This window comes from Prinia subflava, chromosome 7, assembly GCF_021018805.1.
Source record: "Prinia subflava isolate CZ2003 ecotype Zambia chromosome 7, Cam_Psub_1.2, whole genome shotgun sequence".
Lineage (NCBI taxonomy): Eukaryota > Metazoa > Chordata > Aves > Passeriformes > Cisticolidae > Prinia > Prinia subflava.
In genome coordinates this window covers 10,714,032-10,729,174 of record NC_086253.1, presented here as the reverse complement: position 1 = coordinate 10,729,174, position 15,143 = coordinate 10,714,032, and the positions used below count along the sequence as shown (strand labels likewise).

The 15,143-nt window shown below is 38.9% G+C and overlaps 1 protein-coding gene across 2 annotated transcripts in view; it reads left to right on the top strand.

Annotated features, from left to right (window-relative positions):
• The window catches only part of SORCS2 (sortilin related VPS10 domain containing receptor 2), a 531,576-nt gene that overhangs the window by 437,360 nt on the left and 79,073 nt on the right, over positions 1–15,143 (top strand). For both annotated transcript variants that reach the window (XM_063401574.1, XM_063401573.1), the window contains exons 6-8: positions 703–767; positions 3,093–3,211; positions 6,328–6,417. In XM_063401574.1, the coding sequence (XP_063257644.1) occupies positions 703–767; positions 3,093–3,211; positions 6,328–6,417 (274 nt within the window). The remainder of the gene's footprint in view (positions 1–702; positions 768–3,092; positions 3,212–6,327; positions 6,418–15,143) is intronic.

Here is a 15,143-nt window from a genome sequence, read left to right as displayed (position 1 = left end):
AGGGGAGAAAACTCGTCAGTTGGCTGAGCATATTTGACATGAGAGATATTGGGAGAAAATCATCCTGTATTCCCATTACACCTTTACAAAGTTAAACTGTACCTTGATCAACTCTGACTGAATTTTCTTCTTCTCAGGAATATTTTTCTCAAAGTTATTCTTCACTTTCTTTGTCAAAGCAGAATGTACTCTTCTCTTGACTATGCTAACCAGAGATATATCAATTTGTTATGGAAATCGTGTGTCAAGTTTAAGATATTTTTAACAAGAAAGGAATCTAACTCTCTTCTAGCAACAAATCTGCCTTGTAGTCACAAATGTTAAACATAATTGTAAAAAGATGCTATAGCACTTGCAAGTGCATGTGAGTGTCTGCATATCTGTGTGTGTTTATATCAATTTATGATTATGAAGGCTTTTTCCTAATTTCACGCAGATTTCTATTCTTTTTTTTCCAATTGAGTCTATTTGTATGCATTTTTAGTAGAAGAGAGTCAAACGAAATTTAAGAAAAACATAATGTAAAGTAGAGGAAAAAGTAATTTCCTTATAGATGGTAATAACGGGACATTATAAATGGGGTTTATTTTATTCCCAGGTAGAATTCTAAAGCTGGTTAGTATGAAATCCTCTCTTTTCTTCCATCCACATAATTATATTGTGTAGCTGGCTCTACATAACTTGATTATATTTTGTTCTCAGGGCTGTTGCTGGAGTTGACGGGGACCTTGATTTAGTTCATATGGAAATCCAGGACCCCACTGGAGGTATGCAAATGAAAATGTTATCAATTGATACACTAGTATATAGTAATTTCTCTTTGGTTTGGAGGTACTTTTTGGAATTTGTTGGGTTTTTAAAACTAGTCGAGAAAGTGTGCAAGTCAAATTCTTTCTCCGTTTGTAGTCAGCAAAACTGTCCACTTATATAAAAATATAGTGTAATTTAAAATCTATTTGGCTTTCACTTTAAGAGGAGTTGACATCAAGATGCTATGCTCTGTTGATAATGTGCATTAATAGTGCAATTTCTTCTGGCATTTAAACTTTGCACAGTTTCTTGTGATTTGCAAATAAAACTGGCAATGCAGTGTTAGTGCTGGGTGAGTGTCTGTTAATGTGAATCATTGCATGTGTCAGGTCCAGTGCACCAACCACCATTTCTCAGAGTTTTCTCATATTGTAGTATCCAGTATGCTTTGAAACTTCAAAAGGAAAATAAATGGAAAAGCAGATTAGAAGTCAGAATGTGCTTAAAGAGTCACCATGATTCCAAAAGCTTGTATAGTTTCTTGTTACCAATCATACTCTTGAAAGATAATTTAATTCCTTGAATCAGATTATCTGAGTTCCTGTGCATCTTAAAAGTGAGTCATAAAGAATGCACAGTTTGACTTGCCCTGTTCCCATAGCTTTTCTTCATTTTCAGCCCTATTAAAAAATCAAAGTTACCATGTTAAAAGCTGGATGAAAAGAAGTCTAGATTTTCTAGCAGTGAGATTTATGAGACGTGGTGACAGCTCCATCAGCTGCTTTCTTAGAGACAAGGTGTGAAGATGATTCTTCAGGACCTGAATGCAAAAGGGGTTTTTATTGGTTGTGGATTTTGGGTGGGTTTCTTTTTTGTTTGATTGGTTTTGGTTTAGGGTGGCCTTTTTGGAGGGGAGTGTGGTTGGTTGGTTTTGGTTTGTCTTTTTTTTTTTTTTTTTATGATGTGGGTTTATTTTATTTTATTTTTATTATTTATCAGAAACAGTAGAGAAAGAAAAACTCTCATGAAATATATCCTTGCCAGATTCTCAACAAAAATGACTTTATGCAATTATGGTCAATACAAGGATAACCATTGGTTTTAGTGGAAACAGCATCTTTGCACTACCCATATGATGAAGAAATGTATTTTTTTTGTTGTGAACTGTGAACACCTGCAAGAGTTTAGATCATCCATTGCTGCACCAAATGTCTTTGTGGTGATGATTTGGACATAAGCAGGAGAACTTGGATTGACTCTAACTGCTCTTAAACAGATTCAGATTTTAAAACAAATAATTGCATCCAGTATAATGGATGCAATTATTTTATGTTTGTCCTTCTCTAATAAAAAGTCATTAAATGTGGGATGCATTTCTTCTCACACTGCAGAAGGACATGAGGATACATTGTTTGCTCTCTCACACTGTACCTGGAGCATGGGTAGCATTACTGATCTGGGCACAAGATTGTGTAAATAACATTTTCCTCACTGTGCTTGGGCAAGTCACTCAACTACTTTGTGCTCAGAAGCTTGTGACAAAGGGTGAGCTGTGCTAGAGCTTAGGGAAGGTTTTTAAGAGTCCCAGGGAAGGTCTTTAAATCACAACTGGTGTAAGACAGTGATGGTTGGCTCTGCTCTCTCTGATAAGAGCAGATTGCATCAGAGATGCAGTGGTGCTGTTCTAAGAACCCAGGGAGAGAAGATAGTCCTTGCTAACTGGAGAGGAAGAGAAAGGCCACAGCCTCCTCTGATTATAAATCAGCCTAGGCTTTTTCAGCAAGGTATTAACTCTGAATATAGAAATTCTGCCCCAACAGACCAGTTCCAGTGGTGTGCTAATACTGTGTCTGAACAGATTCTTACAGAGCTTTGAAAACAGGCTTTAAAATTCTGCACGCTGTCTATTAAACGGAGCCTGATTCTTTTCTCATTCATCACAATTTTATACTGGGGTTGATCTATTGGTTTCAGTTATGTTGTGTCAGGCTGCCGTTTCTCTGAGTGAGTAATTCGGCTCTGTGCATAGGTAAAGTGAGAAAAGAGGCTCCTTCTATTATCCCACCCATGAATGGCTCATTCATCTAGCCCCTAATCTCTCTGGACCAGGAAAATTTGGATAATAACAGGCTGCCTCCAGGGAATGATCTGAACTGTAAGCAGTTAATATATTCTCAGTACGTTGGAGATTGAAAAAGTCTTATATGAGAGTTTGATATAATAATTCTACAACTAACTCACCTGGCAAAGACAGCCTTTTTCCTACATGAATAGCATTTAATACTGCTTGCTTCTTTTTCCCTTGATAGCCCTGTCATATGTTTCTGTCTCTCTTCCCTCAGGTTATCGCTACATCACTTGCCAGATTCAGAATTGTTCTGATAAGACAATGACAGTCCCATTTGCTGGCAGCACTGATCGGGATTCCCTGACTGTGCAGGATGACTACATATTTCTGCAGGTACTGCTGTTTTGGGGAGAGGCAGCTCATTTTTGAGTTAAAAAATAAAGTTCTAAACAGTGCAGCAACACTGTAAGGAGCAGGGAGGAATTAATGAATGGTGATTTATGATTTTTACATGCCAAAAAAGCTTTCCTTTATCAGTCCAAACAAAAAGGAATTTTTTTAAAAAAAGGCATCTTCAGTTTCTGCAACCAATGCCCTTTAACTATATGAAGATTTTCAAGTGAATTGTGTTACTTTTTATAAATATTCTTATGTGTTAGGGGAAATGCAAACCTTGTGCTCCTGTGATTGCAAACTCTTCTGGGTCCTTTCCTGGACAAAACACAAGAACGTTCCCTGAGAAAAGCATCCAAGGACAACCACTGACAGAGTAGTTGTGCAGCTTCTTCATATGGATTCTCCTCTGAAGAGGTTTTGCCAGGAAAGAACTGCTAACATAGTTGTGCTTAGGAAGCAAAAGAGTCAAAAGGCCATAGCTGGGGAGCTTGGAGCAAATTAGCATGGAATCATAGAATGATTTAGTTTGGAAAAGACCCTTAAAATCGAGTCCAGGCATAATCCCAACACTGCCAAGTCCATCACTAAACCGTGTCCCCGAGTGCCACATCCACAGCTCATGGTGGTCCAAATTACAGTGGGGTTATTTCATTCCCAAACTACAAGACCTGCCTGCAGAAAAACGGGCTGGAACTTTGTCAGCCACATGGCACCAGTACAGCTCAGGCACACGTGGAAGAATTGTTTTATGTGCTTGGCACTGGTTGTGGTTTGAGTCTATCAGAGCTGCAAACTTCTCAAGGAGCAGTTATATCCTGTTTCTTTTCTTAGATTTTACCAGGGAAGTTGCTTGTGCTTTCCTTAGTGCTCAGCTGTCATTTTTCCCTTACTTTGATGAGATTTGTTGGCTGCAAAGCTTACCTGTTTATTGATTTCTGCAGGAAAGCCATTTTGTGCCAATGGATATGCCTCCCCACCAGTGCCTCAGTGTGCATCAGATTGGCTCCTTTCCAACTTTTTCCCCCCTTGGGCTTGTTTCTTCCACAGGGACCTGTTCTCTCCTTGTTTGGTGTAGTGGTTTCAAGGACCCTCATGGCTTAGAAGAATTAACTAAAAAAAAAAAAAAAAACCAAACAAATGTAAACACCAACCGATATCAAAAAGAAAACAAACAAACAACAAAACCCTCTAAAACCCAAACAAAAAACCCAAACAACAACAAAAATCCCAAAACTAAAACCCAAACAATGGCATTGGGAAAGAACTTTTGGACTAAAGTATGCATTTTTCAGATCTGCTCTAGCACTCATGCCACTCATTTTGCTCAAAGCTGTTATCACCTGTGGCTCCCCCTAGGCACAGTCTAAAATCCATTTTGTGGTGTGTAGGTGCTGAGAACTGCTTCTCACCACGCAAACTTCCAGGCTGCTGTGCTCAGCAAAACACTGACTGCCTCCTCATCAAGCCTTTTGCTTTGCTGGATGTCGTGTACAACTGCATCCTGAGCTGTTATTGCCTTTCCTGACAGACGTGAGTGGACACAAAATGGAAGTGCGAGGTAGAAATGTACACATAAGTAACAGACAGCTGCTACTCAATGATGCCTTTGGGAATTTGGTCTCTGTAGATCTGAGACACGTCAGTGCAGGTAGATGAGATGTTCATGTGTTCAGCATAAAGGGAAACATCTCTAGTCTTTTTCTTTGGGACTTTTCTGCAGTAAACCACAGTATGTAATGTTTATCTTACAGCTAAATTGTTTTGCAGTTAGTCTTGTCTGTATTAGTGGAGGATAGAAGGAGACTCTGGGATCCTACAGTCACATCTGAAGCACAGCCACCCCAGAGGTGTGAGGCAGGATGGCATTTACCTGTTCCAGTGAAACCACACAGCAGCTGCACTTCTGAGAAAGGGTGTACTTTTGAAACCATGTGGAAATGCTTCTATCACTACACTAAAGTACAGTTATATAAGTTATAATCAGACCAGGGACTCCTCATCATATCACAGCAATGCCCGTCAAAAAAGAGGATGGGACAGAATCCTCTGGGCAAAAAGAGAATTTCAGGCTTTCTTCCTGCCCCCAGCATTGTTCATGTTCCCTGAGCTGTGCAGATGTGAATCAGAGTCTGCTCTGCTAGTCCTGGCCCAAATCTATTTTGGAGATTTTTACCATCTTAGAGGAAGATCTCAGCCACATTTCTTTAGAATGTCTATATCCACGAAGATCAGAAACTTTCTAATACTCATTTTTTTCCCAGTTGGCATTGACAGTCAGACAGTTTCAGAGGTGGTTTTAGTAGGAGGATTAAAGTTTCAACGCTGTTCTTAAGCACAGACCAGCCTTTAATACCAGTGAGGCTTGACATGACTAGGTGCTTCAACTCCAATTTTCCTGTCTTGCATTATTTCCAGTCATTTAAAATGAATGATGTTAAAGCATGCATTTTAAAAAAGCCTGTGAACAGATGGGTAAGACTGCCATTTAGCACTAGTTAAACAAATGATGGAGTTTTTAGTTTGATCCATCATCATTTAACAAATCACATTTCTAAGGCATCGCAGTCTTTATACCACAAAAAATGCGTACAATAATAAATACTTTGTTACCTTTAAAATATTCAGGCAGGTGGACCTGCTGTCATACATCAACTTCATTTTTACCAAGCCAAATCAGGTTGTCATTTTTAAGGATAGGCTGTCTTTCAGATCAGGTTCCCTTTTTAAGCACAAAAATTTTTAGGTTTTTAAATGGATTTTCCAAATCAAAGAAAGAAGATGAATCTCAATAGGAAAAAAAAGTGAAATATTACCAAAGGCTAACTTTTATTTACTGATATCATCTGGTGGTACTCAAAGGCTTAGTTGGAATTATGCTAATTTATATATACCAGCATGTTGGTGTTAATTTCTGATTAGAAAATCCAGAAGAGGTTGTGAGTTGACTATTTTCACTGATGTTTATTAGGAATATTCCTTTTGGTGCTTTGGAACATTGCATTAAAAGTAATGACTACGTGTTTCAGTTATAGGTTAAAAGCAAAACAGTTTTCCATCTCAGGTTCTTTAGATTTCAACATAAGCTGTCACAGTTCTGTTTTTCCTTTGTATAGACAACATCAGCAAATCGGACCAAGTATTACGTGTCTTACCGTCGAAATGGCTTTGTGCAGATGAAGTTGCCAAAATATGCATTGCCAAAAGTAAGTGTGCATGCTTTTCTTTCTCTTTTTGCATTTCTCATCTTCTCTTTCTACCTCTACTAGTTTTGTTCTGCTCTTTTTCAAACCTCATTATTCTGAGTTCACAATTTCTCCTTGTAAGGATTTTTGAATCCTTATTTTTATTTTGAATACTACTTTTATTTTTATTCCATTAATGTGGTACTCATAAACCATAGAGGGAAATAATGTACAACAGCTTATTTGTCATCAGTTACTGCAACAGGCTTTGAGCTTCCATGAGGCAGTGCTGTACACCCAATGGAATAATGCAGAGCAAGTGGTCTTTCAAGAATCAATTACATTTTAATTCCACATGGTTTTCTGGTATAAGCATGAATATAAAAGAATTTAGCTACTTGATAGTGCTCTATTTCATTAAAGAATTCCAGTATGGACTTTGATTGCTCAATGAAATTGCAAGACTTGGTGAGAGATTCCTTCAGTCTTCCATATCTTCCTAGTGATGGGGTTTCTATATTTCCGTAGTAAATCAGCAATTAAACACAGAAATTTAAATATGGTCTAACTGATGGAGCTGAATGTTTTGTGCTGCACACAGTGTATTTCCTAATTTTACTGTTAGAAGAAAAAGAGACCTTGTTTTCCTTGCATGCCTTGAATAGCACTGGTTTAATTCATTGCTCATCTAATGAAGGAGATTAGAGTACAATTTATTTCCTTTTGCCGTTATTGTTATGAAGCAAATATACTAATCTCAAGGTTTTTCCATCTTAGAGTGTTTTGGTTTGGTTTTTGGGTTTTTTTATGTCAGTATAAATTGTGGTCTGAAGACTTCTCATTTTAAATGTGCAACATTTTACCAGAATTTCTGATCAAATCCTCAGTTAATAGTTGAACAAGAATCTGAAACTTGGATATGCTTCCAGTAGCACTGCAGAAAGATCTGTCTCTCTATCTTGTCAAGAAATGTATGGTCAAAGACAGGTATATAGACCAACTCTTCCACAAAATTATTTCTGTGTTTTTCAGGCCTTCAAGGCAGCCTTTTTTCTTTCTTGGGGGAAATTGTAGTCAGGAAAGCAGCAGGAGAATATCCAGCTTTTAAATGTTAAAATATGCCAAACAGGGACCCCTCAAGGGAATGCAGCCTGTTGAACCCTGCCCTGGGACACAAATAAGCAATTAAGGCTCAAGGCAGGGAAGCAGAGTGTAAACAAGGAGCTTCTGACACATTCATAAAGTGTCAGTCACAATTCCCTGGTATTTCTGTCATATGAAGTCTGGATTGTTTGAAAAAGTGCTGCATGCTCAGTTCTTTGCCTTGGAAAATACGGCTTTTGTTTATTTTTCCTTTTATTTTCTTACTAAGTGAATTACCCCAGGTCTGTCTGAATAAGTAAGTTAGAAGTTAATGGTTTCATTTTGGATGGTCTGTAACTACCTAGGAACAGGTTGACTGTGTCATTTTGAAATGGATGTTTTTGTGTTCTTCCTAGTTCAGGCAATACCCAACGAGAGGAATGAAGTAAATATTATCTCTTCAGCATTTCAACAATGCTTCCAGGAGAAGTTTCTTTGGTATCTGCACAGAACAGAGTTGAAAATTTCAGTAAGAGAGCCTGGAAGCCAGACACAGCTTTAGAACATTAGAATAATGCTGAATTTGAAAGATTTGAACCTTTTCTGAGAAAGATTCCTTTTTTTTTTTTTTTTAAGCGATTTGGTATCTTCACATCACAACAGAAATTTGACATGCTGAAATAAATAAAAATACAGCTCTGAAATTTTTCACAGTGATATATTTCAGTGAGAATCATCCAAGTGCAGTAGAATTGCATCATGGAACTTTGCAAAGACACAGGATATCAGCAAAGACATGGGCACATTAAAAGTACATCTAGGACATGTGACTGTGGAGTTGCTTCTTTTATGGTGGTAGGAGATAAACAGAATGGAAGAATTTACAAAGGGCTTTTTTTTAAGATTGATTAAAACCAATAGCTTTTGAAAGATCTGAGTTCCAGAGAGTTTTAAATATTAGATTTTGCCTAAGCAGGAGATGAAGCATGACTATAACAGGCTATATTTCATTTTTCTCAAAAGCATGAAATGAGGTGTTAAAAAAATCTCTTTCCAAGTGGTTTCTGGACAGGATTTTTGAGCAGTGATTGTATACAGGGAAGGAAAGCTGTAGCCAAGTCAGAAGATGCTGCAGACTGGTGAAGGACGTGTCTAACAATGTCAGGAGAGCTGTGCCAAAATGCAGCCACTTGCCTTGGGGAACAGGGCTGGGTTCTTCAGATGTTATTCTTTTGCTGCATAAATTCCTTTCATGATGATTTTGCATATAGAGGTAGAACAAGAAGTTTTAGACTGAATGGTTAGAAAATGTTTTTGATGTCTCATTTTCCTTTCAATATGAAAAGGTTGGAAATCTGCAAAGAAGTTATTCTCTCTTTTTTTTAATATTGTTTGCGTTTGCATTTGCATTTGTGTTTGTATTTGTTCAAATGCATCCCCAAAGAGAAACCTAGAAAAGAATAGTGTGTCTTTGGACATATCTACAGTCCTTAATTGTGAATGAAAGGCTGCTAAAAGCAGCTTCCAGCCAAGCTCTGCCTCTGTTGAGTTTCTGGGCTCCAGCTCCACAGTGCTGCTGAGATCACCTTTCTGTAACACATCATAGCTCTGTGAGTGTACAGACAGCAGAGCCTTTGGGGGCCATCAGGATTCAGATAATTTTTTTAACCTTTTTTCTGTGCTGTTGAGAAATTTTTTCTTTTTCTTCTTTGAACACTGTGTTTGATACTGACATTGCATGGAATCCCACAGCTGTCTCCTGCATCTCACAAGTGCTGGCTGCTGCTGGGATGAGTGGTGGCAAAGGCTGGTGACACCATATCAAAGGTTGCTTGTATGCTCCCCAAAACAGAAGAGGAACTTTCAAATTGTTATTTTAAAATTGAACTGATTTTTATACTGTATTCCATTTTACCAAGATTGCTTGTTCTGTGCTGCTAAAACTAGATCAGAAGTTAGGAACTCCTAGAAGTAAATATCAAAATCAAGCCAAGAGGAGCAGGGCTCCATTTGTGTGTCAGCTTGGCTGGTGAGGCATTCAGGAGTGTCCCAGGGGATCCAGCAATCCCCCTTGGGCTGTTTCCAGCCTGGAGCAGAGGTTCAGCTGCCACTGCTGGGAGGGCAAAGCTGCCCAGGGGCTGACAAGTGTGTGTCAGCACACTTGTATTGAACAAACATTCCTGCATCTCTGGTTGCCCTTGCCTTGAGAAGTGCAGTTTGGGGAGGGAGAGAGGGAGGAGTACATTGGGTCTGGTCGTTTTTCAGGTCATCAGAGTCATGCTCTGATGTGGGTAACAATAAAATAGTTCACTCTGAAAGTTTAAGCAAATAAAATTAACAAAATTTTTCAACAAGGCAAGGAAACTGCTACAAATTATGGCAATTTTACTATTGCAATATGGAATAATTTAGTTATTCTGAGTCCTTTTCCTATCTCTCTTAAATAAATTCAGTTGATAATGATCTCCTTTTAAGAACTGATACAAGGCATTGATTGATTTTGCATTAATTCGTGCCTCCTAAAAAATCTTAATGATGCAAGAGTTGTATTGTCTGTTGTATCCTGCTGCAGTTCAGAAAGTTTAGTTCTGAGAAGATACAGTGTAGAAAAAGCTTCTTTCATCTTTTTCAATCTCTGTATGGTTTTTAAATCTTGTGAAATTGGCAATAATGTAAAATTTTTCAGGTAACCAAGATAAATGGAAGTATGGGGGAAGAGCAAACAAAAACAAAAGAAGAAAAACATCCTATTGCCTTAGAAATAGGTTGAAGTCTGTACTTTACTCATGGTAATATGATTCTCCATAGACACCTTTTATCACATTCATGTCTTCTTTTTGTTTGATTATCCCCTAGTCACCTCAAAGCATGCCCACCTCTTCCTTGCCTCAGTCTGAATACCCATCACTGTTTTAACCACAGACTTCTGAAATTGTGTGTATCATTCAATCATAGATATAAGAAAATCCTTGAATGGGCCTATTCATTAACAGCAGAAGTGGTAGAAGATTCCTGCAGTCCTTTTGTGTGATGTTCTCTAAGGATTTGGCTGCCTGGTGGTTGGCTTGCAAACTGCTGAGTCTCTGTCAGCTCATTTAGCGAAGTTCTTAGTCTCCCAAAATTTCTGTTCCACTTGGGAAGCCCTTCACCACCTCTGCCACTCACCAGCCTGGGAGGCTTTGGCTGAGGTTGTTCCCCTGTACCAGGCAGAAGAGCAATTTTCAGCTGCAGCTCCTTTCCTCTGAAAGTCCACTGGAGTGACTGTAGAGCAAAGTAAAAAAGGGAATGAAGTAGAAATGCAGGTGGCAGTGGCATTTGATGCAGGGGAAACACTCCTTTCCCGGCAGTGTCACCAGGGCAGCCAGTGAGCCTGAGCTATAGCAGCTGTCTGACTTGCTGGTTGTACAAATCCATCTGAGGAGGGTTCAAGGAACTGTTCTTTTCTTCACTGTGCAACTTATTGATTTCTCTCCGTGAACTTTTTTCACTCGGCCAGGCAAGTAGGATTAGGAGGATTATCTCTGGGATATGTGCATCCAGTTACCTTGACTGGGCTTGAGAGATTACAGGGGTATAAATGTGGTACATCTGGAGGTCAGGACTGAGCCTACTGAGCCTTGAGTGCTTACATCTGTTCCACTACTGATACATTTACTCCTCACCATTCTCTGCTTAATACAGTGCTTATTTCATGTCAACATTTTGCTCGACCACAGCATTAAAAGATTGCAAAGGGGCAGAATTCTGACATCTGACCAAAAATTGCAAGATTTAAAACCCAAGGATTCTGAGGTTCTCTTTTATTTGCCTTATTGACTGAAGCTCCACAGTCCTGCCTGTGTATCATTATACTGGCCTACAGTGTGTTCACTGGATTATACTTTCCATGCCATCAGCACATTGTAGGCAAAGGAGCTCTGGCAGGCTCTACAATCTTTGTCATCTTTTAGAGCCTTCTGTCTTCAGGCTGAAATTGTACTTGTTTGTGTCATAGAGTTTCTTATCACAGTTAGTAATACGGTAAACCCTACTGAGCATTCCTTGAATATAAAATTCTGTAAAGTATTTGTAGAATTTTAGGCTGGTCGGTTACTGAATGCAGATGGTATACAATGAAAACAACTCCTTTCCCTTCCCTTCCTCCTTTAAACCTGTTTCCTTCTTTCCTGCTGTCCACAACACCCCCATATCCCAACTCTGTTTAATAGCTTTGGGCTTTTTGGACCGACTTTTGTTTGGGTGTTCATTCAGCTTTATGTGATAACAGACTTGACTACATTAAAAGCAGGTAATTATGGGAAGACTGATCATGTTGGTGTCTCTGTTTTAGAAGTAAAGAAAGCATTCTTAAGGAGTGTTTTCAAGAATAAATATTTGATTGTGTCAGTGTACTTGCTGGAGCAGTTCTTGGATGCCTGTGCTGCAGGTCATGGCTGAACATGCACAGTTCTTTCAATGCCTTGTGTACACCCCCAGAATCATTCATTTAACAGATCGTGTCTGTCCATGTGATGTGGAGTTTCTTTGAAGTGGTGCTCATCTTTTGGCACAAGTTGGCCTTCTGTAAATGCCTAATTATTTTGAGTATCACTTTGAAACCGTCTTTGTATTATTTGTTTGTTAATTAAGTTTTCTGCTATTGATGTAGTACAAACATAGCAGCTTACAAGTCCCTGAGAGAGCAGGAGTGACATGACCTGTCAGTGGATGCCTAACTTAATCATGCCAAATTTTATTATGCAGTCTTTGATCAGGATTCATTTAGCATTTTTTGTAGAAAAGTAATTCTGATTCAACAGATCTCCAGCTGTCCTTAATTCTAATTCCATGGGCTGGTTCACTGCCTTAGACCTATGAGTAATTCCACAGATTTTTAGTGATAAATACACAGATTTCTGTGCTTAGTGTGGTGTAACATGTCCTGGTGAAAAGGGGAGGATGAAGGAAAAATTGTGACAAAGGAATTTGCAAAATACAGTGCACAAGAAGCACCTTAGTAAACAAAACAGAGAAATCTCATGGGAGTTTAGAGGTTTTTTAAAAAAGAAGTTTTGGACAATGCATCTCTAGAGCCCCAGAACTGTGTGAAAGCTTACAACCTAAGAAGAGGAGAGAAAGGGAGAATACTGATATTTGAGAATCACAGTCTCTGGCTGATACCAACTGACACTGGTGAGCTTGGTGCAAAGAAAGAGAAAGAGAAAATGAAAATGGCAAGAGCGTGGATACTTGGGTCAGCAAGAGCTAGAGCAGAGCAGGCATGGCAGACCTGAGAGGGGAAAAGGTGAAGTAGTAGGGATAAGAGAAGGGATGCCCATGGAGAAATGAGCATACCACAGAGGAAACAGCATGCTGGGGAGAACATCTGTCTTGGGACATCTGGATGGCCATGGAGTCTCATTTCAGCATGGAAGTGAAAGAAAACCACAAGATCTTAAATGCTGAATGTAAATGAAAATGCAGCCTGGAGATACCAAAAGTCTGAACAGAGACAATAAGGAATCTTCTAAACCCCGAAGATCTCTAGCAACAGTAAAGTAGGTCTTTATAAGTGAATTTGAATAAATTGTGTGTGAATAGCATAATTACAGAAAAATGGGATGATCAGTGGCACTTTGAGTAGCTTGCAGAATGTAGAGAGAGAGGGAAAGCAGGAGGTCCAGCAGGAAGGCAATTGCTGTAGTCCAAGCGTGAAATCATAAAAAAATAACTGCTTTCCTTGTAGGATCTGCTGAGGTTACAGCCTAAGGTTGTATCTCTGTCCATGAATTAAATAAAGCAGTAAAAACGTGTATTTATCCACCAATATTTTTTTTTCTCGGACATCCTTTCTAGTTAACTCTTAAATGACAGACAGTAGGTTCTGTCCAGCAATATTTGCTGATGTCCCCTTTCCATGTGCTTCTCACCTCTTGAGCAGTGGGTAGCTGGGATGAAGGAAGGGATTTGGCACACTGACAACCCATCCCCTGTATTTGCCAATCAATTTCCTCTTTTTAAATTCACCTTTCAGTACAGGAGTAGTACAGGAGTGACATGACAACTCACCTTTGTTTTAACTAGATTTTCAGCAGTTTGTGTCATCCGGGATTTTGAAAGATAAGTTGAAAAATTGCACATGAAATTTGCAGTTTTCCTCTTGTTGTCAATTACTTTTCCCAGAGGATTGTATCAGAAAGCACTGGGCAGGAAATGCTGCACAGGACTCTTGCAAGGTAGTATAACTCAGGGACTGCTTTGTTTCTTGAGGGAAAAGAAATCACTCTGAAAGGAAAATAACTATAAGGCTGAACTGGAAATCTGAAATCGTAAATTCTGAAAGGAAGGAACAAAGTTCAAGGCAGTGAAAGGGTAATTTCTCTTGATAAGACCAGGATCTGTTAAGCTCTTGCCTCAGCAAAGTTGCCAGCCAGCAGCCTGAGTGGACAAACATCTTTATTAGTAACAGCCGCTGCCAAGAAAAAAGTGAACTTGTATTTGCTGAGTAAACTTTTGCATCTAACCCCTCTTCCCCTCACCTGACCCCTACAGTCTGCCCAAAATTAATCTCCCTGTCCTTGTGCACTGCACGTTTTGGCTCTTTGCTTGTTGCTTGTGATGGCTCAGCTGCTCCTGCCCCACCCTGGGGTGGGAGACCCAGAGCTGAGCCTGTCACCTCTGCCACCAAGGGCCACCCGTGCAGCCACTGCCACCTCACCAGGGAAAGCACTGGGGCATGGAAAGTGCCTTGCCTGCATTCCCTGGAGCTCTGCATTTGTCTGTGGCACTGTATAAATGTGTTATTGTAATAATGTAGATGATAATTTTGCAGAAAGGTCCTGGCTTCATGGAAGATTAAGGGTTTTCTAGAGGTCTTCACGTAAAAAAAAAATTGTTTCTTTATTCCTTTTGACTCTGCTTTGCTTCCATCCTTATTATCAGTCATGGGAAGTCATGGGAACTTTCCATGTGGTATAATGTGGGCTACTAAGCCTCAGTTGCCCTGGTTAAAGGCAGGAGATGAAACATTCTGTGCATTAAAGAGGCTTTTAAAAGAAGCTATTGTGATCAGTTCTTGTGTTTTGCTGGTATTTTTGCCAGACTCTCTGCTTTGGAGTAAGTTTTCAGTACAAAAAAAAAATATATATTCCTGGGATGCTAAACAAAAACCTACTACAAAGTTCAAATGAAAGTCTTTGGAAACAGCATTGAGCTGACATTGATAGGAAACTTCATTTAGATTTTTTTGTGTTGAGATGTGTCACATATGCAAAAATACTTGAAATTATCTAAACTATTATTATTTAATAACCCTCCTCTGTTCTTATTAAAAAACTTTCCATTGCATTATTTTACTTCCATAGTTGTCTTTTTTTCATCTAAGTGCCTCAGTCACTGGGCATACATTGCCTACAGTGTGACTGCCATGCTTTGCTGAGTACTCAGTGTTGCTCTGTTACTCACAATTTCTTTAGTCTTAGCTTGGATTCTTACAAATTTGGTTTATTTGTCTCCTTGAGTTTTACAAAGGATTTTTGTTGAGTTTTTTGGGTTTTATTTTTGTCAGGGGTTTTTGTGTGTTTTTGGTTTTGCATTTTTGTGGTTCTTTTCTTTTAAAGCAAATTCATCCTAAATTCATATTCTCTTGACGTTTGGGTAGCTTTATTCAATATTCACTCCATTGC